We start from the raw sequence: 26285 nt of genomic DNA on the forward strand, positions 1-26285 counted from the left end.
CAATTGTAATAAATTATAAACTATTCAAAGTATATGTATTAATTTTAAATCAAACACAGATTTTTTGAGTCTACTAAGTTGTATTTTATTAAAAAAAACACATAAAAATGAATATTGTGACAATCGTTTCGCCTAGTTATGGCATTTTTAAACAAATGTGAAGATTAAATGGACTGATGGTCCTTATGTAGCTATACAATTCTAGTAATTAGGGAGCCAGGTACTTAAGTAATAGTTTTAACATGTGCAGTAATAATTTATGGGAGACAATAATAGTTAATGGGGATGTACCTACGTATACTAATAAGAAAGGAAGAATCTATTGATATGGCAATTTGTGAGAGAGTTAATGTTTTAAAGGTAAATACAATTGTTGGTAATATTATTGGTGATATTCAAAGTATGATATAAACAATGGTCAATAATAGTAATAATAATAATTATGTTTATTCCAGGTCTAATGTTTGGCCAGACATTTCAAGTTACTAAACTTTGTGGCAAGATATGGCATGCTTCAAGAGGTTTATATCATGCATTCATGATAGGAATAAAAATATTTTGCTCATTCACTTTCTCTTAATAAAAATGCTGGTTTCGATAAATACTTCTTAGGATAAGTAATTTTTATAATACGTATTACACATAGGGCTTACATTCGTTTGTAGAGAACACATTTATTACACAGGTTTTATCGACATTTTTACATCGTGGATAGACATTGTTTAACCTTTATTTAATCGACTCATGGCATTTGTTAGTTAGGGCACCTTTTACAATAACCCTCATAACAAAAGAAAAGTGCGAGATGTAGCTTAAATGGTGTCCATATTTCGTATATTAAAAACATTCTTAACTTTGTGGTATGGTAATATAACACGCTCTTTATCATTCATCTTTCAATTTGTGTAATATCACTTAAAAGTGGTATTACACAAAGTGAGCGATGAATAATAAGGAGTGTTATTAATGGTGTCCTTTTAATATTGTATGACTAAATAAAGGTTAATCAATTTATATTTATTACCTTTTCATCATATAAAAAAAAGCAAATAATACTGGATTCCGACTAAGAAGCGACCGGAACTTCTCCATTGGTCCCCATTTCTGCGTTATCGCCATTGTTGAATCTTTCATCAACCTCGTCCACCTTGGTAGTGCCGCGAAGGCAGTCGTGGTAGTTGATAACGGCGCGCTCCTGCTCCTCGGTCTCGCAGGAGCCGGGTCGCTGCAGGCGGATGTTGATCATGGCCCTCTCGGGAGCCAGGTCCTGGAAGGCCATGAGGTAGCAGGCGAGCATGACGCCCGTGCGGCCGCGGCCCTGTCTGCAGTGCACGCCCACTGCCTGGAATACAGCAAATATCACCTTCTGAGCATCATTTTTTTAATGAAAGATTCTAAAAAATATAAAGTTATCAGCAGGTTTTAACATATCGTTGTCGGGCAGTTTTTTCATCAACCCCGATTCTAATTATACTCAGACAGTCTGCCGCTTGACCCTTATATACTATACTAATCTCAATTATACTAATCACAAGTAACCACAAACCCAATTCCGATCTGTACAATGTTTTTGGCATCTCTCGCACTCTACCAAAAGTAAGCAAGTAGAACGCTTACAAATGTCTCCCGCTCTCTACTAACAGTACTCTAAAAAATTTCCCAGAAACAATATATTAAGAGATCCAAGGAGAGATAAATAGATCACAATGTCCAGGACCAATCTTGAATTTATTTTGCAATTGACAGAAATCGTATTATATCCATGATTGTAGTCAACACCTACCTGTCTGTGTAACCCAAGCACTTGACCTCTCAAACATAACTTAAACTATTATACATATTCCCCCTTTTCCAGTACCCTTTTAGTGATGTAAGCAGTTGATACTAAACGAGACCCCATGGAAATAATAAATTATGCATTTCTGATAGTTGGAAAGATGTTGAAAAACCATCAAGGACTGTATCAGGTAACTGTATTTTTAAATGTATTATTTAAAGGTAAGTATACAATTTAACAACTGAATCGTTCCGTAAATTGGAATGGACTATACCCAATTTCTCTTCTCTCTTTGGAGCTTGTGATTTCTTTCAACTATGCTAGACATATCAATCCAAGTCTATTGCAATAGGACCATAATAAATAGGTTTCCCAAATGTGTACTATTTGGAGGCTGTTATAAACAAGTGTGAAATATAAATGAAAATAAATAAACATTTAACTTCTGAAAATACCTTGATCATACCCAACTCAACAAATAAACAGTGTTCTTATAAATGAATAGTGCGCCAAACAAATGTTTATGAAAGTTAAATGAACAGTATGTTCATTTTCACATAACATCGGTATGTTTAGACCAGTAAAATTTGCTATGATTCATGCTGTAAATTTTGTAAAAGAGGATTTACTATATTTATAATTTTTCAATATAAATTTTATTATTTCTGAATACAACATTCCTTTTTGAAGTGTTTTGATTATAAAGGTATTACAATTAGCTTTCTACAATTTCACAATTGGTAAATAAAAGTCTTTTGGAGTAAGTGGTTTGTACGTAAACTTATTTTTTGTTACCACAACTGGCAATCTACTTCTATAATAATGTCTAATTTGCAGAATCATTACTTTGTACAAAATGTATGTTAGATTTTTTGTGCCGTATTTTACGCACAATAAATTAATACCTAGGTATATTAAATTATTATTCTAAGCTTTATCTGTACCCAATGGCCATAGAGTACTTCAGCGAATTGACAAAGTGTTATCTTGTCATTACTTATATGAAGCTAAGGTGAACAATCCTGCACTTCAGGTTCCAGTCCAGGAGTATTAAATAAATAATTTTTATTTATGTTAGTAAAATTTTTAGTGAAAAGTCAATTTATTTTGACTCCCCTGGGAATTAAACTCAGAAACTACAGCACAGTATCTAAATGTGCTAACCATTACACTACGGAGCCGAAGACAAAAAGAAGAGTATTAAATTAGTGATATTTACATTTATTTTAAAAAACGGTGATTTTTGTTTCTCACTTGAGTTTATTCTTACAAATTTGCAATATTTATCAAAATATACTTTTATATTCAACCAAGTTTTATACATTTTTTTTTTTTTAAATATTTTATTTTATTTTTATAACGAGTCTCAATTACACTGATATTTTTCAAAGTTAAAGAAGTGAATTGAGACGGCAAGGAAATTTAAATGAAATACTTGAACTAAGTTTATTTGAATCTTCGAGTTAATTATGTAAAATAATTAACTAATTTTTACATTATGTGCTGCATATATATATATTTTTTTTACCTCTCCTTTCATTCGACACCGTTTGCAGATGTCTAGAAAGTCTCTGATATTCTTCATAGACGGCGCCTCGAACTCGTCCACAGCTATCTCTGTCCATTTGAGTTCATTGCATTCCATTATTGGTGGCTGTTTTTCAGGAGACAAAGTAACGAGATGTTTGATTCCTTCGTTCACCAAAAACCGTAGATTTTCTTTATTCCTCGGGTAAGCCATAGCGGCTAATTCCGATGGGATCACCCAGGAGAAATTCCACGGCGGGTACGCATCAACTTCTTCAGTTTCCACAATCTCAGACATTTTGAAATATATTTACAAATTAATTAATTAATTTTAAATGTATTTATTTATACTTTATTTTTTTAACAGTTGACACACTTTTATAAAGTTTTTTTTACACATATGAGTTATGAAAGTTGTTGGATTGTCTAAAACTTAATTTATATGTAGAATTTTTTCCTTCAAACACAATGAACCCACGATACTTTAAAGAGAACACTGACTCCTGAAAATTGGCACAAAACTTAGTTAAGAAATATCTGATTCGCTGCCTATCTAAGTTTTATTGATTGCACTATGTAACACGTGATATATGTTCTATCGATCCAACTGTTGATCTTTATTGGATGTGTGTTTATTTTGAAATGAGGATTGACATTTCAGTGGACTGCCAGTAGTTATTAATAGTCTTACGCAGTGGTCCACAACCAGTTAACTTATTGGTTATTTCATTTTAAAAAGCCATCAATAAGCATTAATATTTTTCTGTAAAATTAATCTTTATTTTTTTATATACAAATTAATATTTAAAAAAATTATGAGTAAGTACTAAAAATAAATTTTATAATCAAATCAAATATCGTCCCATCGTCTCCATCTAGATGTTATTCTTTGGATTTGTTTCGCCCCTTTCGTGACATTAATTAATTTAAATTATAAATCACAGAAAAGCTTTTATGATTCCTCGAATTATATTTTATGTGACAGCTTTGGGATATTTTACTTATTTAACAAAACAAAACAGCCGTATTAAGAAACATCACTAATAATTTATTGTTATGACATAATATAAAATGTTGCAGTCCCCTGAACTTTTGGAACATTCACGAACTATCCAAAATACATATTTGACATAAAGCAAAACCATTAATAACAGTTTATGTTACAAAGATGTGTATTTATATGATACGTTTCCCATTTGTGCTGCCAAAAACATTCTAGAATGGAAAATTTTGCTAGCCAAATTATATAAATGAATTAACATATCTTTCAAGTGTGACTTTAACTGTTTTCTATAAGAAAATTCGAAGATATGAAAATGGTTTCTTGAGAATACTGATAGTGATCCAGGGATAATAAAAATTTTAAGCTTTTTTTTATTTCTTTTTCTTTCAAGGGTAAAAAGATAGTTACAACATTCAAGTTAATTTAACCCTTACTGGTCCAATGTCAAATCTCATTTGACATCGATTTTTTCCTCTTAGGTCCCAGGTCGGATGTTATTCGACATTTTTTTCATCATTAGTATTATTTCTTTCAATTCCAAGATTACATTTTTGTGTCACTCGTACCTAGATTATTTTTTTTAATTTTGGGGAACAGGAAAGGGTTAAAGGAATGTATTTTAATATTTGGCTTTTTACACATTCTTTTTTAAACCTTGAATTTAGTCTCGACCAATTCAGTCCAGTCGCATACACTCCATAGAATTATCCCGCATCTTCCAACTATCTCTCTCTGAGAATCAGCTGAAGTGCTTGGTCTTGTCACCAATGTTGAGCAAGTAATTTTCAGTACAGTAGGACCCAGCTTAGCACTGTTTCAGTATTCGCAGTAGTATTGACATTTTCCAAAATCAGACTATTTCGTTTAATGATGTGCATGCAATCTTTTAGCAAATTTGATATCATTTATACTTGTTAAGATATTTATTAGTATTTACGTATTAAGATTACTTCGTTTCCCAGCTTTATTTGGCGCTGGAACTTATTGGAATGTATTCCCCGCCGTAAGTAAAAATGTATCGCTAAGATATTAAAAAAATTATTTTATTTTGTTCAAAACAAAAAAAAAAATTTTTTTGAATGTCAAGTGATGTAAGAATTTTGTTTTTGGGTTTTTTATATAATTTTTTTTTTCTTTTGGCATTTAGTGATGTGTTTACATAGCTAAACCATCAATTCCAGATATGTTTTTACGTAAAAACATCTATCTCCACAATTAAATTATATAAAATAGTACTTTCAACCGTAACCATATTTTATTTATTGTTTCGGCATTTACTTTGTGGTAAGACATGATGATATTATTAAAGAAAACGCTTCTTTTTTACCACTTAAGTTTATTTTATGACGACTAGTTTCAGAAGCCAAGCTTCCATCTTCAAGTCTAAATGTAAACTGTTTACATTTAGACCTGAAGATGGAAGCTTGGCTTCCGAAACTAGTCATCATAAAATAAACTCAAGTGGTAAAAAACTAGTTTTTTCTTTAATAATGTAACCATATTTGTTACTTTTTTTATACACTACTCAATAGTTTAGTTTTGCAGTAAATTCACAATTATATATATATATATATATATATATATATATATATATATATATATATATATATATATATATTTATATATATATATATATATATATATATATATATATATATATATATAGATATATATATATGTGTTTTTTTTTATTTTTATACCCTTATCCGCACCCAATGGTGCATAGGGCACTGCGTCATATAAACGCAGTGTTATCTTGATCGTTTACACATGAAGGAAAGGTGATCAGCCTTCCGCTTCAGGAACCAGTCCAGGGTAATATTGAATAAATATTACAGTGAAAAAATCACTTATAATTATTTTACCTCCCTTGGGAATCGAACCCGGGACCTCCAGAACGGTAGCCGAGCGTGCTGACCATTACACTGCGGAGGCGGACAGATATATGTATATATACATATATATATATATATATATATATATATATATATATATATATATATATATATACATAAATTTCTCCTTCTTCTAACCCTAATGGTGCATAGGGTTATCTTGATCGTTACTTACATGAAGGCAAGGCACTCCTGTGCTTCAGGGAACAGTCCGGGGTAATATTAGATAAATATTAGAGTGTAAAATCACTAATATTGATTTATAAATTTAAACAGATTTAAATGAATAATAAAACACCACATATTTTTTTTTAATTTTGTTTATTCTTATATCTTCAATGTTAAAATATTCTCTCTTTATCATTAAGTTGTATAATCATTATTTAAGTATGTAACATCTTATTTACTACAGATATTTAAAAAAAAAATACGAACTCCAAAAATACAATAATAACTAATAATATGATTTTAAAACATTTTCATCACCTTCGTAATACTATACTCTGCATACTTTATAAGCTATTTCTTCCCAAACAGCATAAAAAAGATTATTGCTTTAAGAATCGAACATAATTGATAGTATATACAAGTTTTAATAATGTGTACGATAAAATATTCAATACACATTTTACGAAATTCATACTCGAGAGTTAAAGGTTACTTTTTTTAAATACTTTCATAAATAAGTATAAAATTAAACTATTTAAAAAAAAACTCATAGATTAAACCCTGCTAAGCGCATCTCACAGAGAATTTATTCAAACCAAAAAGACTTTTAGAAATACTTTAAGCTTTACACCGATACTTCAAATAACAGAGAAATTATCACAAAAAATAAACAATTGCTTAAGAGATAGTTGCCTTACATAGTTGTCTGTTAATTAAGTACAAAAATAATGAAAATAAAACAAATTATATAATATGTACATTCAAGTAACTAAATATTTCAAAGCATAAACATTGCCATATGTTTTGCATTCAAATAATGAAACCATTTTTTAAGAATGGCAACAAAACCAATTCGATCATAAAATTTGCTGTTTTACCGTTTTACTTTACTAGGTTTGAATTAAAATATGACGAAAATTAGTCTTAGCCCTAAAAATGTGGACATGTGGGCATTTTTATGGATTTTAAATAAAAATGACATCGAGTATTAAGTACTTTACTGGACAAAAATATTTTCCTTTTTTAAATGCAAGACAGATGGCAACACAAGTGAAACATTTCCAAGTTTTCAATTGTATTCTATTTTTAAAAACAATGATAAATAAAAAACATTGCATCAATGAATTTTGTTGAAAATAATTCACATAGCGAAAGACTTTATTACAATTATTCAAAATTTCTCAAAATTTACATGAACTGCAAAAAAAAACCCATTTGGAATTTACACAGCAATGAAATAATCTCAAGATACATTGCCTAATAAATCCATCATGCTTATACATTTCCAGCTATTTATTAAATTTTATTTGTATAATGTTCAACAAATCTCGAATATTGAGGGTTAAAAAAATAATCAAATTATCTCTACGACAAATTCCGGCTTAGTAGTGTAGTGAGATATTTAATATACTACTTGCTTACTAATATAATTGACGTAAAAATAATGCTACATTCACCAATACAGTGCCCTATGCACTATTGTATTCGGATAAGAGAAAATGTGAAAACATGGAATTCTTTTAAAACCAGTATATACTGCTTGCATTGTATTATTTTTGGAATGTGGTAATTTTTTTCAGAAATTTATTATTTTGGGTGAAAAAAATAAAAATAAAATTTTGAGATTTCATTACTAAAAAATTTAAATAATACAAGTCATCTTTAGACCCTAAATAGGTTTGTATCGTGCACATTACAATCTCAATTTAGACAAGAAGTACATATTAACTGGAATGTTGATTTGAAAATACCTATAATTATAATATATAAAATGTGATAAAATAATGGAATGACATTCTTAACATACTATTGTTGACTTAAATATATAAACTAAGGATTAAATACTTCATACGCGTACTGTACCCAATTATATATACAGAAATCAGTCAGAAAATTGATCCATTTGATATAAGGTCTTGCAGTGCCTGAGTGTTAAAAATGAAAAAAAAAACATAAAAAAGTAATTATTTTCTTATTTTGCTGTTCAAATAGAGAATAAAGCGAATTTGCTGGAACTAAGGATTGAGCAAATGACTACGGATTTGCATCTCACAGTTTATATTAGATTTTGGAAAAATATAATATAATTTTTTTTCACTCTTAAGCACTGCAAAAAATTGTAAATTATAAACAAATAAACAGGAAATAGTAGGTACATGATATAATCCTTTTATTCTGATTTTTCTTTAATTCAGAAGTTAAGTACAATGCAAAAATAAATATAAGTAAATCCACTAATGTTTAAAAAGAAAAAAAAAAGAAATAAACATAGTTGCATTATAAAACCACAGTAGTTCTAATAACATCAGCTGCAAAGCGAAAATACTTTTTGATGCCGGTTTATTATTACACCGTTGAAATAAAATAAAAGAAAATATACACAAAGAGTCAAATTCATGGAATGTTAAAATGATGTAAACACATTATCCAGCGTTAACATCAATAATTAATGACCCCGAGCCAGAAATATACGGCGTAAAAAAACGCATCTGGCAGTAATTCAAAAACTGGAATGATTCCCACCCAAACATTTGGCCAATTTTTTATTATTTTATACATTAGCGCTTCAATTACTCACTTATTTCTTAATTTTTGTTAGAAAAATAAGCTCATTTTTTCAAGTCAAGTTCATTTCTGACATAACACGACACTCACAACACTAACTACGGTACGGTAGGTACAGTCAAACGTCAACATTGAATTCATTAATAGAGACACACATAAATAAAAACGACAATGTCTGTAAAGAATTGGACGAAACTATATCAGCGTGAAACCATTGCACATTTTTTTGTACCAGTAATTAATTAATATGCAAAGCCACTAGCTCTATTACTCATATAAATGATAAGTTTAAAGTCCTAGTGGTGAATTTGCAACAAAAAAAATAACAATTTCACATCCATTTCATATCATACAAGTTGAAAAGAACGACTCGATTCTTATACCTTTTGAATGTACATTATCTTAGACATTGTCGAATATGTCTATACCTTTCATATATTGGACTTGCAACCGATGCAATTATTATATTTGTTTGAATCCGGTTCCACACATTCAAACATAACTGTCGGAAAACGGTATTATAGCATCTCCGTATGTGTAAAACTTATGCGTCTCTTAAAATAGAATCTAATTTATGATCCCACAAACACCCGTTGATTCGCAAACTCTCAAAATACACATTACCTAACGATACAAAATCTTCTTTTTTATATTGTCAATGACTCAACGGAAACACTACAATTATTTTTCCAAAAAAAATCTAATTTGGTGTTTAATTATTATCTAAATACATTATTTATTTTATTAAATTACACAAATAGAGGCGGCAAAATTAAGTTGAAACACCGTTCTAGACTGCAATTATGAATGCTATTTAGATATTTTATAAGTAAAGAAAAACAAGGCCGGGAAAGACCAGTAAAAGATTAATCTGGAATGACAAGTGAAATTTACCAAGCAAAATTTAAATTAAAAATAGATAGACATTACCTCAAAGTAACTGCCGAATCAATTAAAGAGATAAATCTGAAATTAGGGAAATTTTGCAACAAAATGTAATTGCATTTAATTAGAAGATTAATAAAATTGCCTTCCAAGGCCGACATATTTGTTATAAGGACATCAGATTTTATTTTACGCAAATAAATTACGACTGGGGTTATATTTTCTTTATCCTCTATCATTATGTTGAACGTATTTACAATAAATGATTTAAGTAAAACTTTCAACTCTCAATAAAACCATAATTTAATGGACATAGTCCTTAAGCGCCCTTGAGGTATTTTTTTACGAAAATGGCGCTATATAAGTTATCCAATTTTATTATTATTATTATTATAGTGCGACGCCTGATTTGTTGCCATAGATAAAATGAAACACCAGAGATAAACATTGTCTTTTGTTTACCGTTCTGGAGGTCCCGGGTTCGATTCCCAAGGAGGGTTTAATAAATTAAGTGATTTTTTCACTCTAATATTTATTCAATATTACACTGGACTGGTACCTGAAGTGGGGGGCTGATCACCTCTCCTTCATGTGTAAACGATCGAGATAACACTGCGTTTATATGAAGCAGTGCCCTATGCACCATTGGGGTGCGGTAAGGGATTTATTTATTATTATGCAGGCACTTTTTATGTAAAATTTCTGGCAATACATATCGACAACTAGCTTTGATATCCATATAGTGTTCATAATTACAGCCTCGGTAACGGTGTTGCCAACAATGCGCGATCTGGAAATAGGTTTTCTACTCCATGGAATGGGAAATGCAATAGTTAACATGTGAACTAGAAACATTAACAATATCAATAACGATGGACGGAACCTAAGTACATGTGATATCTAAAAAGAAGGCATCAAATTGCTTTAGATTTCCTTAATACGAATACATATTCATGATACAAATACTTCAGAAAAGATATCTTCCCCATTTTAATACAATTTTTTTTTTAAGATTTGTGTTTCTTATGCATGCCTGCTTAAAGTGACTGGTATTATCTGATGATCTGAGCTTGACGAAAAATTGATAAAAGTATCACAAGATTTCATGGAATTTACTAACGTTAACCTTTTAATTTCTTAGTTATTCAATTTAAGTTTTATGCTGTCGTACAGGATCTTTCTTAGTCCTTTAATTCATTTCAAATATCAAAAACTAAACCAAATTTGATACAAATATAATTAGCATAATTTACCCCATATATTTTGGTAACCGAGTGTTTTACTGATCGAATAATCTACTCTTTAAATATTGCTTATAAGTGTGGACTAACACGGATATTGTTATACACGGTTGCATTAAAATTATGCGCAAGACAAATGCACGCAAAAAAATACACACAAAACAAATATGGACACATAAAACATGATCATAAATCAGTTTTTATCAGTGCAAAATCTGTTTTTAATTTTTAAATTTATTTTTACATTTTTGGCAATGTATCAATGTTATTAAATCAAATTATGTGCTTATAACTTGGTGGAACTGCATACATTTTTCAGCTTTTATTTGAACAATCTCCAAGTGTCATAATTACCAATATCATCTCCAGTCTGATGAATGATGAAACCCGGTCACTGGTCAAATAAAATAAAAGTAGAAAAAGCTGTAAAGTTGACGCTTTATTATATTTACTAAATCAGAATTTCATTTACGTGATGAGTGGTCATGTGCATACTTAGATTGTGTGCATTTTACTGTATGTGCGCTCACGTCTTGTGCCGTGATCACATATTTAATTGACTTTTATTTTGATATACTAAAATCTTGTGATATGTCCAAACAACATAGAGATTATTGCTTAATTTAGAAATCTATATTTGCAGCGCTAACATTCCCATATATAAATACATAACTTTTTCCCATACCACTAAATAAAATTATTATAATAATACCTTACAATAATTTTGTTTAGCAGTTGAAAATAATAATATATATTAGTTACAAGTACAATTACATCTACATTATTGCTTTTTTGTTCTCTAATATGTAGCGAATTTATCAAAATTTCAATGTCACAAATTGACTGAAAGACGGCCTAAGTCACAATTTATTTAGAATGTTTTCTTTTAATATAAACAAACAAGCCAGTAAACCAGCTGAAGCCACTTTTGAAATATCTTTGAACATTTTTTTAACTGCTTCTTATGACTCATTCGCACACAATTATGTATAAGGCACTGCATTAAATGGATGTAGTATTAAATTGATCATAAATCTCATGAAGGCAAGTGCAGTGCTGCGCTTCAGGTACTCTAATCAGTACAGTAATCAAATAAATATAAGAGTATAAAATCTCTTTTATTTATATTAATCCCCCTGAGGATAGAACCCGGGACATCTAGCACTGGTGTAAACGCCTCAACCACTGTACCACAGAGGTAATTTAAGAAATATATAACTAGTAAAAATGTTTTTAAGAAAATTGATTTAAAACACAAGGTTTTAAATGTTTTTAAATAAAAAAATATATTAATTTAATTGAATTTTTTAGTGTTTTATCAGAAATAAACAAAAACAATTGTTTATTAAAAACTTTTTTTTTCCAGAAGAAATCAAATTATTTTTTACATATTTATTTAAGAAAAGTGTATTAAATTGTTTCCTTAAGAGATTTGTACACACAAGCTGTGCGAGTACAAGTATGCAACTCCAAGTACTCTAGCGATTTCAGCTAGTCTCCTTTTCCCATCTCTATATTCCCTAGTATTATCTTTATTATATGGCAGTAATATCCATTACTAAGTTCCTTTACCCGTATACTTTAAAACATATTTCAGTCTCAGATCCAAAAAAATCTGAAACATGGGACTAACTAGCATTCGATGCGGGGCCGTATACACAATTTGGGTGCGTTTAAGAGTCAAAGAAGAATTTAGAATGACTATTTTAGTTGCTATTCTGATTTACAATTACACATTTTAAAACAACCAAAATGCACATTTGGTGTATATTACTTCTATAAAAATATTGATATTGAAAAACTTTTAAGCTGTAGAATCGAATGATAATATTTATTTAAAAAAAAATCTTTTATAATACTTAATAAAACAATGAAAAAGTTGCTTTATTTAAAAGGCTATAGTTAAGTTATTAACCAGTTTACAGTAGACAAGTGTCATTATAGAGGCCATTGTTCATCCTAAAGGTGGAGACTGACCGGAGCATTTCGTCGTAACGTCGCATCCGCAAGTATGGATGGAGCGCTCAGCTCGCTGTACTGACTGCCTGAATGCTCGCGTCGTAACGTGTTACGTTACGACGAAATGCTCCGGTCAGTCTTCACCCTAATACACATCAAATAAAGCCATGTATTTGTGTATGTAATTTTCTAACAAAAACACATTAAATCATCGCATATACATTTGATATTTACTAAAGAACATTCAATACAATTAGAATCACATGTCTAGTAGAATTACTAACAAATGAGGTATGTCTGCGATTCAGTTGATATTGACACTGAAAAACAATAAGGGATCAATTTTGACAATTTGAACGGTCGTTTTGTCAAATTCTAAAAAAAAGGTAGAGGTAAGACAAATGAGATGGTATGGGCACATGGGTGCGAAGAGAGTCCGATCATATTGTGAACCAGGCAACCGCCATGGATCTTCCTCGAAAGACATCTTAAGGAAGACCAAAGAGTTCATGGATGCTGCAAAAGAAAATATGATTCGAAGCAATAGCCTAGGTAACGTTGCCCATGACAGAAGGGTTTACAACTGTCTACAAAGATGATAAGTTGGGATGGAGCCAGGAAGAAGATTAGTCAAATTTTGAAGTATGTAGTTAGTTTTGAAGTAGTAAAAAAATCCAAATTTGTGAAGTAATAACATGTTTTTTCAATCTTCATTTAGTTGTCATGACCCTCAGGAATGAAAATAATAACATGTTTTTTCAATCTTCATTTAGTTGTCATGACCCTCAGGAATGAGAAAAATGACGCAGAGATTTCCCTAACTGCGTAGTTGAATTAAAAAAGTCTTAAAGTAACATCGACGAACTAAATAAAAATTTAAAATCAGTATCAAAATTACATATATTTATTTATAGATTTAGCGTTTAGTTTGTAGAACTCCGTTTTAATTTATATATTAAAGTTTAAAATCAAACACTAAATTTTGAGTCTACTAAATTGTATTTTATTGTTAAAAACACAAAAAAAATTAATTGTGACAAAGGTTTCGCCTTGTTATGACATTTTCAAACTAATGACATTCGTTTGGAAATGCCACAACAAGGCGAAACAATTGTCACAATTATAATTTTTGTGTTTTCAATAATAAAATACAATTTAGTAGTCTCAAAAAATCAGTGTTTGATTTTATCATTTAATATATTAATCAAAATCGAAAACAAAAATTGAATAGCTTTTTATTTTCCAGTATCAATATGACCCGAGAATCACCGCAGACACGACCGAGTGAGAGTTACAAATCGACAAACATTATTCGTAACGTTGGCACAAGGCATAAAGGCAGCATAATGAGTACTTCCCGCACGAACGAGAGCGGAATACCGAAACATCCGATATCGCGTTCCCTTCAGTTCACTGTTCCTCACTTCACACTAGAGCTAGGACCTAAACCTCGCGGAAGACAGCGTGAGACATTGATCAACTCTTGTATATATGTAATACAATAATTATTTATTAGATCGTCCATCGGCTCAATAATAAGGAATTACAGATCAGACAGGGTGAATTAGGTTCTATCAAAATTCCATTAAAAAAATGTTTTAAATTGACACTTTGTGTACAGCCGTTTTTATAAATTTTTCTATTGATGCTAATCATAAATTATCCATTGATTTGGCATAACTTTGTGGAATAACATCATGATTCAAAATATAAAAGTAAAACAATTGTATAAAACCACTCTTTTAGTTTATTAACGTAAACAAGCCTAGTTTTGAGAACTAAAGATGTTCTCATCAACAGGTGAAAATACAAACAGTTTCCATTTTCACTTGTTGATGAGAATATTTACAGTTCTTGAAAACTGGTCATGTTTACATTAATAAACTCAAAAAGTTGTCTTATACAAGTGTTTTATTTTTATATGTAAATTGATTGTAAATATTTTAAAAACCAGTAAACATTTTTTCTGGTTTTATTATATGGCAACAAAATGTGTAGTATTATTGGAATAAATTAATCAAATAGAAAACAAAGCGCAAACCAAATACAAGTTTTGCGTCTTAACAAACCCTTGCTTTTAAAAGTATGTTAATGTTGATAAATAATAAATAAAAATCAATTTAAGCACTTCATCTATGGACGAAAATAGGTTTGTTGTAATTTTTACGGGAGCTTAGTAAACCAGGTTAGTTATCAAATGTTTGATGTAAAAGATTCACCATCTCTGAACTCGATAAAAACTGACTGCAATATTTTAACAGAAACAACTCTGAAAGTGATGCGGAATGTATTGAAACAAGTTTCACAATAGATTTTAAGAAATAGTGGTATTTACCAAGTAAAACTAAGGTTAAAAACGGATAGACATTACCACAAAGTGACTGCCAAATCAATTAACAAGTTTCTTGTTGATGAGTCGTTTCTGTACATAGCTAGCAAGACTCACTTTAACAACATCGTTTGATACCAATTTCGCAAAATTTAATTCTTCAAAAATAATGCAGGTTAACCTGTTAACCGGGCTGGATGCATAAATACGTCAAACGTAAACAATGTCGGGTACGGGTAGGACATATGAATACGTCCTTGAAATATATGTTGCGCCCTGGAACGGGCGGGACGTATATTTTTCCAACAACAAAGGTATTAGTCATCCATACATGTCTCGACATGAATTTAAGCCACGGAGTGAATCAGTATTCGCGCCCGTTACAAGTTGCGTAATTGGACAGCAGAACGCCTGGTTAACAGGTTAATATAATAATGCAGGTCAATACAATAATCCATCACATTGAGCCACTGGTCTCGGAATGTCAACTCGCAGAAGAGACATGTCCCCGGATAGTTGAATTTGACATGTCGTTTACCGTAACATCTGTTGTCACGTTGCCGGCGGTCAAGACACGTCACTAGAGGTGCAGCACCTGGCCGTCGTCGGCGGCCGAGTGGAGGCTGCGGCGCGAGGAGTGCTGCTGGAAGAGGGAGCCCTCTGGTGCTCCCGACTCCTCCAGCGTCACGCCCGTCAGATCCACTATCTCGTCCTGGTCGAATCTGTGAATTTTCACAATTCATTTATTAGATTGATCAGTAGAAGGAGAGGTAGGTTCTATAATTCAACTCGACACACTTAGCTAGCTAGGTTAGCTTATTCAACTACATTCAACTTTACCCAAGCTACATTCAACTTTGAAAATTCAGCTACATTCAACTTTACCCAACTTCAAACTATTTTTACACATTGCACTTTAATCTATTTATATTTTTGGTCTATTTATTATATTTATCTATTGTATTCTTTCCAGTACCCTTTATTAACCGCCCTACACATACGATTGCATGCGCGGTTTTTCTTCACCATTCCGCGCTCGGACAACTCGTTCAACTCGTATGACCTATGCGCTCGAGAAAAGATATTATATCTGTTCCGAAAATATTTAATGTGTACCGGATACACTGACAAATTTTTGTCAGGTTTCATACCTGACAATATTTTGTGACTTTTTTGTTGTGATTTTTTTGCTTGGTTATAAAAAGTATGGCTGAAAATAACCCGGAGGTAGGGCGGTTAAAACCTAAAATAAAATGTAAACCCACACACAGGCCAAACCTTTGTAGGATCTTTTTTTTTAAATATAATATTTTCATACTTGTAATAATATTATATAGTAAAATGCAAAAAAATTAAATGGACACTTATAAGTGTTCTATTTGCTTACTTCTGGTAGAGCGCGAGAGACGCTAAAAAACATTGTATAGATCGGAATTGGGTTTGTGGTTACTTGTGTTAGTATACGACCCTACATAGCATACTAATTAGGGTTGGGGTTGATGAAAAAAGTTATTTACACTACATAGTTAAGTGTCCGACTCCATAGTGTAGTGCTTAGCGTGCTAGGCTGCCGTACTGGAGGTTCTGGGTTTGATTCCCAAAAGGGTTAAAATAAATGCAAGGGATTTTTCAATCTGAGAAAGGCTGATCACCTTACCTTCATGTGTTAATCATCAAGATAACACTGCTTCTATACAATACAGTGGGTGTGGATAAGAATTAGAAGAAGAAGAACAAATCAATAGTGAGAAGTCGGAATATGATTTGTGTCAAGTTGATGATTGAGTGTCAAGTTCCTTATGGAATCTCGGGCTACCCACCTGTCGTCGGGGTCCTCGCCGCTGTGATGGGAGTTGCTGGAGGCCTGCGAGAGGGAGGCGCGGCGGGGGGCGGGCGGGGGGGCGCCCCCGGCCAGCATGGCGCGCTGGTTGGCCGGCTTCACCGTGATGATCAGGTTGGAGCTGTTGGCCACCATCATGTCCGTCACCTGCGCACAAACACACACCCACATTACAGACATTACAGATACACAATTCGGATCTAGCTGACTAATTGAACTAAATACTAATCCCTATCACTGCCTACACCGGGTTACTTCTAGAAAATTTGGTGATGGACTTACAATCTTGTATTTATTTAGATTGGCAGTGACAGGTATGTTGAAAGCTCTTAAATGTAAATTCACAGTAAAATCGGGATATAATTTTATATTGTTTCACATTTTCAATAAATTTTGCAACTTAGTTAAAAAAAAATTGCTTAGCAAGAGCAGATCTGTCAGGAAGCCTAGATGCTTCTGTATCAGATCTGGGCATGTATTACAGATACACATCGCCTACTACGTTGTTCCGTAAAGTGCGTGCTGAAAAAGTCTTGTTTTGTTAAAATAACACGATTGCTCCAATTTTTGATTGCCTGTGCTTAGTTAAGTAGGCTCACATTTCGAACTAAACATAACATGTTAAATATGTTACTATAATATGGTAAATATGCACCTCTAAAATTTCTTAATTTGGTAGGTGTACCTTGAATAGAAAAAGTTTGCGGAACACTGCCCTACACGACCAACGAGCATACTTGTTAGTCAAACATACTCTTGGTACATGCTCTGATCGGATAAAGACAACTAGTCAGCATGTTGTCTTACCAGAATACAAAACTGGTACACTGTCTTTAGTGATGAAATGTAAAAGAAAAAGACTTGCTTTTTACCACTTGAGTTAATTTGAATAGAAAAAGTTTGCAGAACATTGTTCTATCATAAGCGCATGACAGGTGGAGAGTTACCTGGTCCAGGGTCTTGCCGGCCACCTCGATCCCGTTGACCTCGAGCACCTCGTCCCCCACGGCCAGCAGCCCCGTGCCCTCGGCCAGCCCGCCGGGCACCAGCCGCGACACAAACACGCCCGGCTGCCGCTCCACGCCCGCCGCCGACACGCGCACGCTCGTACCGTCTCTGCAACGCACAAACACACCGTGACTTCAAGCGCTTAACCTTTTAACTGCCGGCAGGTACATGTATGGCGGTACTCAGCATACCGCGAATTTTACGACAAAAATAAAACCTTCTAAACACATCATTATTGAAAGTGTAATAACGTTTATTTATAAAATTTACCAAATAAATGAAGAGGGCGCCAGTCGTGCAGTCATTTATCCATAATCATTAAATTAATTGTTCATGGTGCAGGGTTGTCACAAAATTTGTCATAGAAAATATGAAAACTTAATTATATGTCAAAAGTAATTGTTTGTTAGTTTAATATTAAAAGTATACACACACACACACTATGATTTTAAAAAATTAAAAATTAAAAATCATCAGAATCGACACTAAAATCACTGTCATCAGATTCGGCAGTTACGGCAACTCGGGGATTATTGGACAACCCTGAGCGCCATTAGTTGTTCCGACGACAAAGCTCTCTTTAATTTACGCTTACAGTGGTAAAAACAAATTCTGTTTCGATTCTAAGTATGCAAAGATATTCTCAATAGATGTCCGTTCACAGAAAATTGTGCGTCTTAAGACGCTTTTGGCAGTTAACCGGCAGTTAACCGGTTAACAGTCCAATTTTGGCGAGATAATTCGTCACCAACAAGTGGAAACAAGACTGCTCGAACACCACTCGGGTAAGTCAACAAAAATCTTACCTAATATAAAATCCTAAGGGTTTATCAGATCCATGTTTAAGTAGTCTTACTCTCCGGCATGTTTCAGGTACAATGTCTACATCAATGATAGCGGAAACCTGAAAATACATTAAAAAAATTAATAACAAATTTTGAGATATCTCTATTTCAAGAAAGTAAGAATTTATTTTAAGAATGGTAAAACAAATTTATGAGGTAAATGTAGTTGGGAATAGGAGCTGAGGAAGATCGAGAAATATTTGGTCAAGAGTCCAAATAATTGGAGGGTATGTATGAGCAGATGCATGAATTTGGAAGAATGTATGCAAAGACAGAATGGTGTGGCATCCTATTCTCTCTGCCTGCCCCTGTAGTGAAGCAGGGTGGTGGTGGTCAGGATATATTAGATTAGGGTTTTGTTTTGTATATAAAATGAAGATGAAGTAGTAAAATAAGGCAGTACCTGTCTAAAATCGTGTGGATTTGATATAGCTAAGGATTTTGTTTTTCCAGGAGTACCGCCGAGTATTGAAGAGATGATATTCCTCGGTCGCATAGTTCCGTATCCATTGAGTTCCTCCAAACTGTCTCCTGAAAAAATAAAACAAAATTAACACATTGTTTGCGAGAAACGTTTAACCTTTCCAGGACTCTGGATTTTAGTGAACGTTGGTGCGAATTTTCCTCAAAGGAGTATCGATGTTAATGAATGTCGAAGTCTGTCTGTCAGTTGATATGATGTAACTTGTATAGAAATGACGTCTGTTTTTTTATTATTATTATTATTATTATTATTATTATATTTTTTTGTATTGAAATTTTATTTTTACAAAATACATATTTCAATAATACAAATAGTTAATATACAAAACGTTTCAAATATAACTTTTCTACCTCTCTAATAAAGAAGATACTTGTGTTTAGAGAGGGAGTTCGTTATACAATTTTTTTTAAGTAAATTAAAACAAAGTATATTAGAAATAAATAAAATAAATTATAAAAAAATAAAAAAATATTTCTTGGTATGGAGTCTAGGTAGGGGTGAGTCTTATACGTTTTTTAAATTTAGTTTTAAAGGTTTGATAATTTTTTATAGATTTTAAGTTTTCCGGAAGTTTATTAAAGTTTTTTTTACCTACGTATCTTTTACATCTATGTTTTAAAATTATTATTATTATTTTTACATAATTTCTATCATCAAAATACGTTTTCATTATACAATTTCATTCATGTAAAAAGAATCCAACCCTCAGAGAAAGTCGGACATCGATTATTGCGCTCCGAGAAAGGTTAAAAGCGTCTTTTACATACTGTTGGTAGAGAGCGGGAGACGCTATTAAGCCTTCTATTCGTTTACTTTTGGTAGAGCGCGAGGGACATCAAAAAACATTGTACAGATCAGAATTGGGATTGCGGTCATTTTGTGATTATTATACTGAGGGTCGGGTTGCAGACTGTCTGAGAATAATTAGGGTCAGGGTTGATAAAAAAACCGCCAAACAACAATATGTTAATAATACATTTGAAAATCATAAAAAAATATCTGAAAACTGAATCTGAAATATCTGAAAACTGATCAGGGTTCAGGTGATGTTTTAGTGTTTTTAAACAATAAAAAAAGCTTTTTCAATCCAACAAAGATGGCTGTTGTGAACACATTTAAACTGCGTCATGAGATTAATGATATTACTATTATATCACATACTAATAAAAGAGTTTCTGATCATTAAAAAGCTTCTTTTCATCTCACCAATAGATGTCTCTAGTGAAATTCTAGTGATTCAAGAATAATGTTTCAAAATTGGTTCGTATATATATAAAACATCCAAGAATTTGAGTAGTGTCGTTGTCAATAATGGGTAGAATTGGTGAATGTTATACATGTGTAAAGTGATCACTTAAACCAGCCTATGACAGTCGTCGCCCCCGTAAATGCCCAGACTTCTATATTCTTCTTCATCTTTGATGAGATGTCAAAAAATAATATTACTAGGAGTCGCATAAATTTTGGAAATGCATTTTTTTAGATGGGAGTTGCATTTATAATTTACCTTGCTTATTATTTACAAGGTTTATAGATCAATCAGTAAAAAAAATCTTCTAGGTAAGAACATATTTTATTTTAATCTAGTGTGGGCCAATCAGGAGCTTTTCTGCTCATTTCTGGGAGGAAACCACGTGAAACTCCTCAGGAGAAGCCGGACTGTTGGCTGTCATGAACAGGCCTTCCATTCCACTAGAAGAGGATTCAGCATTTTGTGTCTTAGCTTGGTTCATGGTACCAATGTCCTTCACTATTTTTATCATATATGATACCATGAGTAGTGTGGTTGTCAATCATGGGTAGAATGGTAAATGTTTCACATATGTAAAGTGATAACTTAACCAGTCTATGACAGGTCGTAAGCCCTGTAAATACCCAGACTTCTATATTCTCCTTCATCTATGTTGAGGTGTTAATTTTTTTAATGTCATTTTCATATTATTTTTTGTCATCTCATCAAAGAAGAAGAATATGGAAGTCTGGGGATTTACGGGGCTGACGACCGTCATAGGCTGGTTTAAGTGATCACTTTACATACGTGTAACATTCACTATTTATTACAAGTCTGAGAAAACTTCAATTATCATAGTAAAAGGCGCTCCGGAAAAAATAATATGAATAATACTCCTCTAATTGGAGATAATCCAGATTTGTGAACAAGTATTTGGACACACTCAAAATGCTGTCATTTTCATTTATAAAATATTAAATTAATTTCAATAAAAAATATATATTTTATGAACAGGGCTTACAATATTTCAGTTATACGAAAATCATATACCAGAAGGAACATTTGTTATTTTTAATAATGTTTGCGGGCAAGAAAAATAAGAATTTGTTCAGCCTATAAGCCAAGCATTCGTGAAATAAACCCAGATTTTAATCATAATAAAACATTGCTTGTCACAGCCATATGTGCTCCTTACCCACATAAAATATTACATTATTTTTAAGGTTTTGCAGAAAAAAACTTCGTCTTCTGAATTATGGACTACTGAAATAATTTATGCAAATAAGAATTTAAATGTTTGTTTGTTCAAAATTCCGAAATCTCCCAAAGTTATTCGCCGATTGCTTTGTAATTTAAAAACAATATTGCAATCCAATAGCGCATGTTTTTATCTTCTAAAAATAATATATAATTATTCTGAAATATGACAATTGAAATACACACTCAATAAAATGTCAAAACTTGAAGCAATAGGATAATTCTATTTTCTTTCTTTTCCATTTGAACAGACAGAGCCATAGCAACGTGTGGCCGGGTACAGATAGTTATAAATATTAAAAGCTAATTGAGATAAAAATAATAATTATAACCTTTAGGATTTTTTTGGAAAAAAAAAATTAACCTGCTAAGTCTGTTTAAAAAATTATATGAAAGAAAATTGTTGATGACATACAATCAAATACGATATGGCCGAATGATGCGATCTATTTCAGATGTACCCACTTCTATCATCCATTTATAATGTAGGATACGAATTTAAGTAACACTGAACCCTCGTCCGCCTCCGTTATGTAATTGTCAGCACGCTCGGCTACCGTACTGGGGGTCCCGGGTTCGATTCCCAGGGGGGGGGGTTCAAATAAATATACGTGATTTTTTCACTCTTATATTTATTCAATATTACCTTGTACTGGTACCGGAAGCGGAGGGCTGATCACCTTTCCTTAATGTGTTGACGATCAAGATAACACTGCGTTTATATGATGCAGTGCCCTATGCACCATTGGGGTGCGGATAAGGGTTAGAATGAAATGAAATGAACCCTCGTATTCATTTCTGTGAACGTACTCTCCCATATTTCCGCTATCGCCGAACGGCCAACTAACTGCAGATCAGTTCCCATTACGAACAAATAATTGTACAGTTTCCAGTCTCCATTGTTCAGAGCTGGAAATGTCGCCCAGACAAAACAAAATACCCGAAGCAAAACAACAAATCATTTTCCACGCATTTGTTCCTCACACAAAGGGCACACTCGATACAATTCCCATATTACTATTATCGCTGTTTGTTCGCGAGCGGTAAAAATCCGAGCGCGGTCATTGGTGTTCGGTTTACCCCGATTTACGTACTCCCGAGAAACGATCGCAGTGCGAGCGTTTTACGAGCGTCGAGGTCTGTGACGGGTGGAGTAGCGTGTACGGAGCGGAAACGAAAAGGATAAACTGAAAAATAGTCCTGAATTTTACTGCCGACAGGATTGAAAGTCAGCAGGGCGTGATTGAATTTAATAGCCCCAAGCTTTCATGTATGGTCGGTCGTATAAAGAGTTTCTACATATCGCTCACTCCTTTCAACAACGTCATATATAAAAAATCTTCCATTTTCAGTTGTGCGTGTTTTCGAAATGCACAGAAAATGTACTATATCCCAGCAAAAGCGGCATTTTTGTAACTTAATATTTACCCGCTACAGGGCAGAAAGTGTTGTTTTGGAATTTTGAAGAAAAGGTATTGTTTATTTTATTTTTTTTAATGTTCAAAATATTTTTCGAATGGATAAAATACCTTCAGGTTTTACCTAAAAAAGTCTGTTGTACAGTAAAAAGTTCAATAAGTGGCTTGATATTTATTTTTAATACATTTTATTATATTCTTAAACTTTAAAAACGATCTCCTGAAAAATCTATTTTTTGATATATGACGTTGTTGAAAGGAGTGAGCGATATGTATTTTACAATTTTTTTTTAAATTTCGTTTAAATACAAATTACAAGTATCACTCAATTTTGGGTACTTTGCCAATAAAAAAAATACAAATTAATTTTGCTCATCAATTTGTTTTACTATTCTTTCCTCAGTCATTCGATTCACACGCCCACACAGTTTCAACACACTTTTCTTAATTTTATCGATATCGCATATCTTAAATTTGTTAAACTTTTCATAATTCACTCAATATGCTAAGTTTTCTCGATCCTCCTATTCTTCTGTCCACAATGTGCCATTCGTTTTAAAATGCTATAACTAGACGAAACAATTGTCACAAAATTGATTTTTATGTATTTTTTAAAACAATAAAATACAATTTAGAAGACTCAAAAAATCAGTGTTTGATTTAACATTTAATACATCAATTCCATATTCTTCTTCGTCTATGTTGGGATGTCAAAAACAATGTAAAAGTTAACTGAATCGTATGTTCGGGGTTTATCTACCGACTGCTTCACAAATTCCTATATTATGGTTACACTCTGTGAAATGCCGACTAATTAACTTTTACGCTAAAGAGGTATTAGTTAAAACAGGGTTCGCACATTCGAGCCAGCTCTTAGATAATTAGACCTTAATTTTCGTATTAGAGAGAAGGCATACATGTCATTATAGCTAGGTAAGTCAGCCAATTCCCACGGCTGGATTGCATTAAATTAAACTAAATATAAGCCTATTGACTGTGATTTTTGAACCGTGAACAGAGATGAGCACACATCCCACACATATTAATTACGGAGAATCGCCGATAAATGGTTGATTTTCATCTCCTGTCCCCGTGAAACTCTCTTCTTCGTCTTATTTCTCAGTACGGAGGGTTGTGACCCTTGTGGCAGCAATGACTCTTCTCCAGTTATCCCTTGACTGCGCTGCACGTAGCGCTCCAACCACCGAGGTGCCCGCTGCTGCCTTGACTTGATCGGTCCATCGTGTGGGGATCTTCCTCTCTCTCTCTTCCCTTCCAGGCTACCGATCACAGCCAGTCGTTCCAGGCTATCTATCCTCATTGCCAAACGCAACGTGTCCAAAGAACTGAAGAATCCGTCGGGTACAGACATTGGCCAGAGTCGAGCCGTCCAAGTGTAATTCCTGACAAATGGACTCGTTGGTGCGTCTATGGAATTCGGAGCATGCGCCTCCAACACTACATTTCATATGGTGTTGGAGGCTTATTAGGTTTATTTTAAACATGTTTAAAATTAATCAAAATACTTTTTTTTAATATGAACGATATAAATAAACAATACAAAATTCTATTTATTGTATTCGGACACTCGTCGTGAAGTGATGTTGCTATTTGATATCGACGCGCTTGCTTTCGGTAATCCTGCTTTGAAAAAGGAATCAAGTTTTGTCCGCACTTTTGATGTTTTGAGACATAATTTGTGATTATCATGGTCGGTAAAAAATGTTTACATGCGGCGACACTTGAATTTAAGCCTGTATAATATTAACAGGACATTTTTAGTTTTTTTTTCATTTGCTTTTTGTCTAATACAAGTCAAAGAATCGTGTTTTGTTCGTTAAATAAAGTTCCATTATATCGAGGTTTTGCTGTACAATCTTTCCACCTTTTTTCCTAATTTATTGAAAATTTACAAATTCCTCAGTAATACTTAAATTAAAAATGGATAGATACTACCACAAAGTGACTACCGAATCAATTGATGAAAACATTTTTAACGTTTTAGATCTCCAGTAAACGAAAAATCCAGAAAATGTTTCTCGACGGACCTAAGAATATTTGCTTTCAACATCCTCGAATATCCTATTTCCCCATCTCGTTACATGTTCCAGTCAGAAACTAGCGTCCTTATCAGCCATTATGCACGCTTGTTCGATCGTTACGCTGTCCATTGAAGCACTTTATTTGCTGAAAACTACGCTTGCCTTAGCAACTCCATACTACGGGCATTCCGAACAGAGTGACCCTTGGGTATTTGCAGAGACCATATCCGCTCGACGGCTCGACGTAATCTCTAGACCGTGAATTCTGAGCTCCTAGAAAATCCTTCGAGAATTGCCCACCGGCCCGGGACTTATAATAAATATGATAGAGGTAAAGCTACTGTAGAAATTCTCGTATTATTTTTCTCCTCGGTCCGAATAGGATTATCAATAACGATGGGGTGAATAGAATGAACATTATCACGTAATTCGATTAATATTCGAACGCTAAAAGTTAACGGAATAAACAAATTCGGATGATTTATTCAGAAATCGGTCCTAAAGTTAGTATTAGTTGAATACTGAAATTAACGTTGAGAAGTAAAAATTTTAAAAATAAGAAAAAGGTAAAATAGCATTGTACTTGAATCACTAGAATTTTCACTAGAAACATGAATTGGTGAGATGAAAAAGTTTTTTTATTTAGCAGAAACTCTTTTGCTTGTATGTGAGGTCCGAATCCTGGATTATAATCACACACATGAGAAACGCCAGAAAATATCATTTTTATTATTATTATTTTAGCTTATATTTTGACCAGATAATTTATTTATAACATTTTGATTGTGTCCAAATACTTGTTCACATATCC

At 32.6% G+C, this 26285-nt stretch overlaps 2 protein-coding genes across 2 annotated transcripts in view; both read right to left on the minus strand.

Moving 5' to 3' along the window:
* Positions 1-3951, minus strand: LOC148313330 (dual specificity protein phosphatase 23-like). Its single transcript, XM_088264124.1, has 2 exons — positions 3306-3951; positions 1-1342 (listed from the first exon to the last, which is right to left on the minus strand). The coding sequence occupies exons 1-2, from the start codon at positions 3600-3602 to the stop codon at positions 1067-1069; spliced, it is 573 nt and encodes a 190-aa protein (XP_088120250.1). The 5' UTR covers positions 3603-3951; the 3' UTR covers positions 1-1066.
* Positions 3952-10494: 6543 nt separating this feature from the next.
* LOC148313331 (partitioning defective protein 6-like) overlaps positions 10495-26285 on the minus strand; it is a 34030-nt gene continuing 18239 nt past the window's right edge. Inside the window, exons 3-7 of the mRNA XM_088264148.1 lie at positions 19446-19573; positions 19004-19101; positions 18137-18305; positions 17170-17336; positions 10495-16071 (exon numbers count right to left, since the gene is read on the minus strand). Of these exons, the coding sequence (XP_088120274.1) occupies positions 15930-16071; positions 17170-17336; positions 18137-18305; positions 19004-19101; positions 19446-19573 (704 nt within the window). The 3' untranslated portion in view covers positions 10495-15929. The remainder of the gene's footprint in view (positions 16072-17169; positions 17337-18136; positions 18306-19003; positions 19102-19445; positions 19574-26285) is intronic.

The sequence above is a fragment of the Brachycentrus maculatus genome, unplaced genomic scaffold (genome assembly GCF_059751285.1).
Source record: "Brachycentrus maculatus isolate JH-2025_06_01 unplaced genomic scaffold, ASM5975128v1 h1tg000015l, whole genome shotgun sequence".
In the NCBI taxonomy this organism is placed as follows: Eukaryota; Metazoa; Arthropoda; class Insecta; order Trichoptera; family Brachycentridae; genus Brachycentrus; species Brachycentrus maculatus.

What these genes read in the sequence shown, in the direction of transcription:
- LOC148313330 (XM_088264124.1), bottom strand. Translation starts at nt 3,602, where the DNA reads ATGTCTGAGATTGTGGAAACTGAAGAAGTTGATGCGTACCCGCCGTGG. An exon ending in GGTGTCGAATGAAAGGAGAG is followed by an intron (nt 1,343 to 3,305) that starts GTAAAAAAAATA and finishes GCTGTATTCCAG; the next exon opens with GCAGTGGGCGTGCACTGCAG.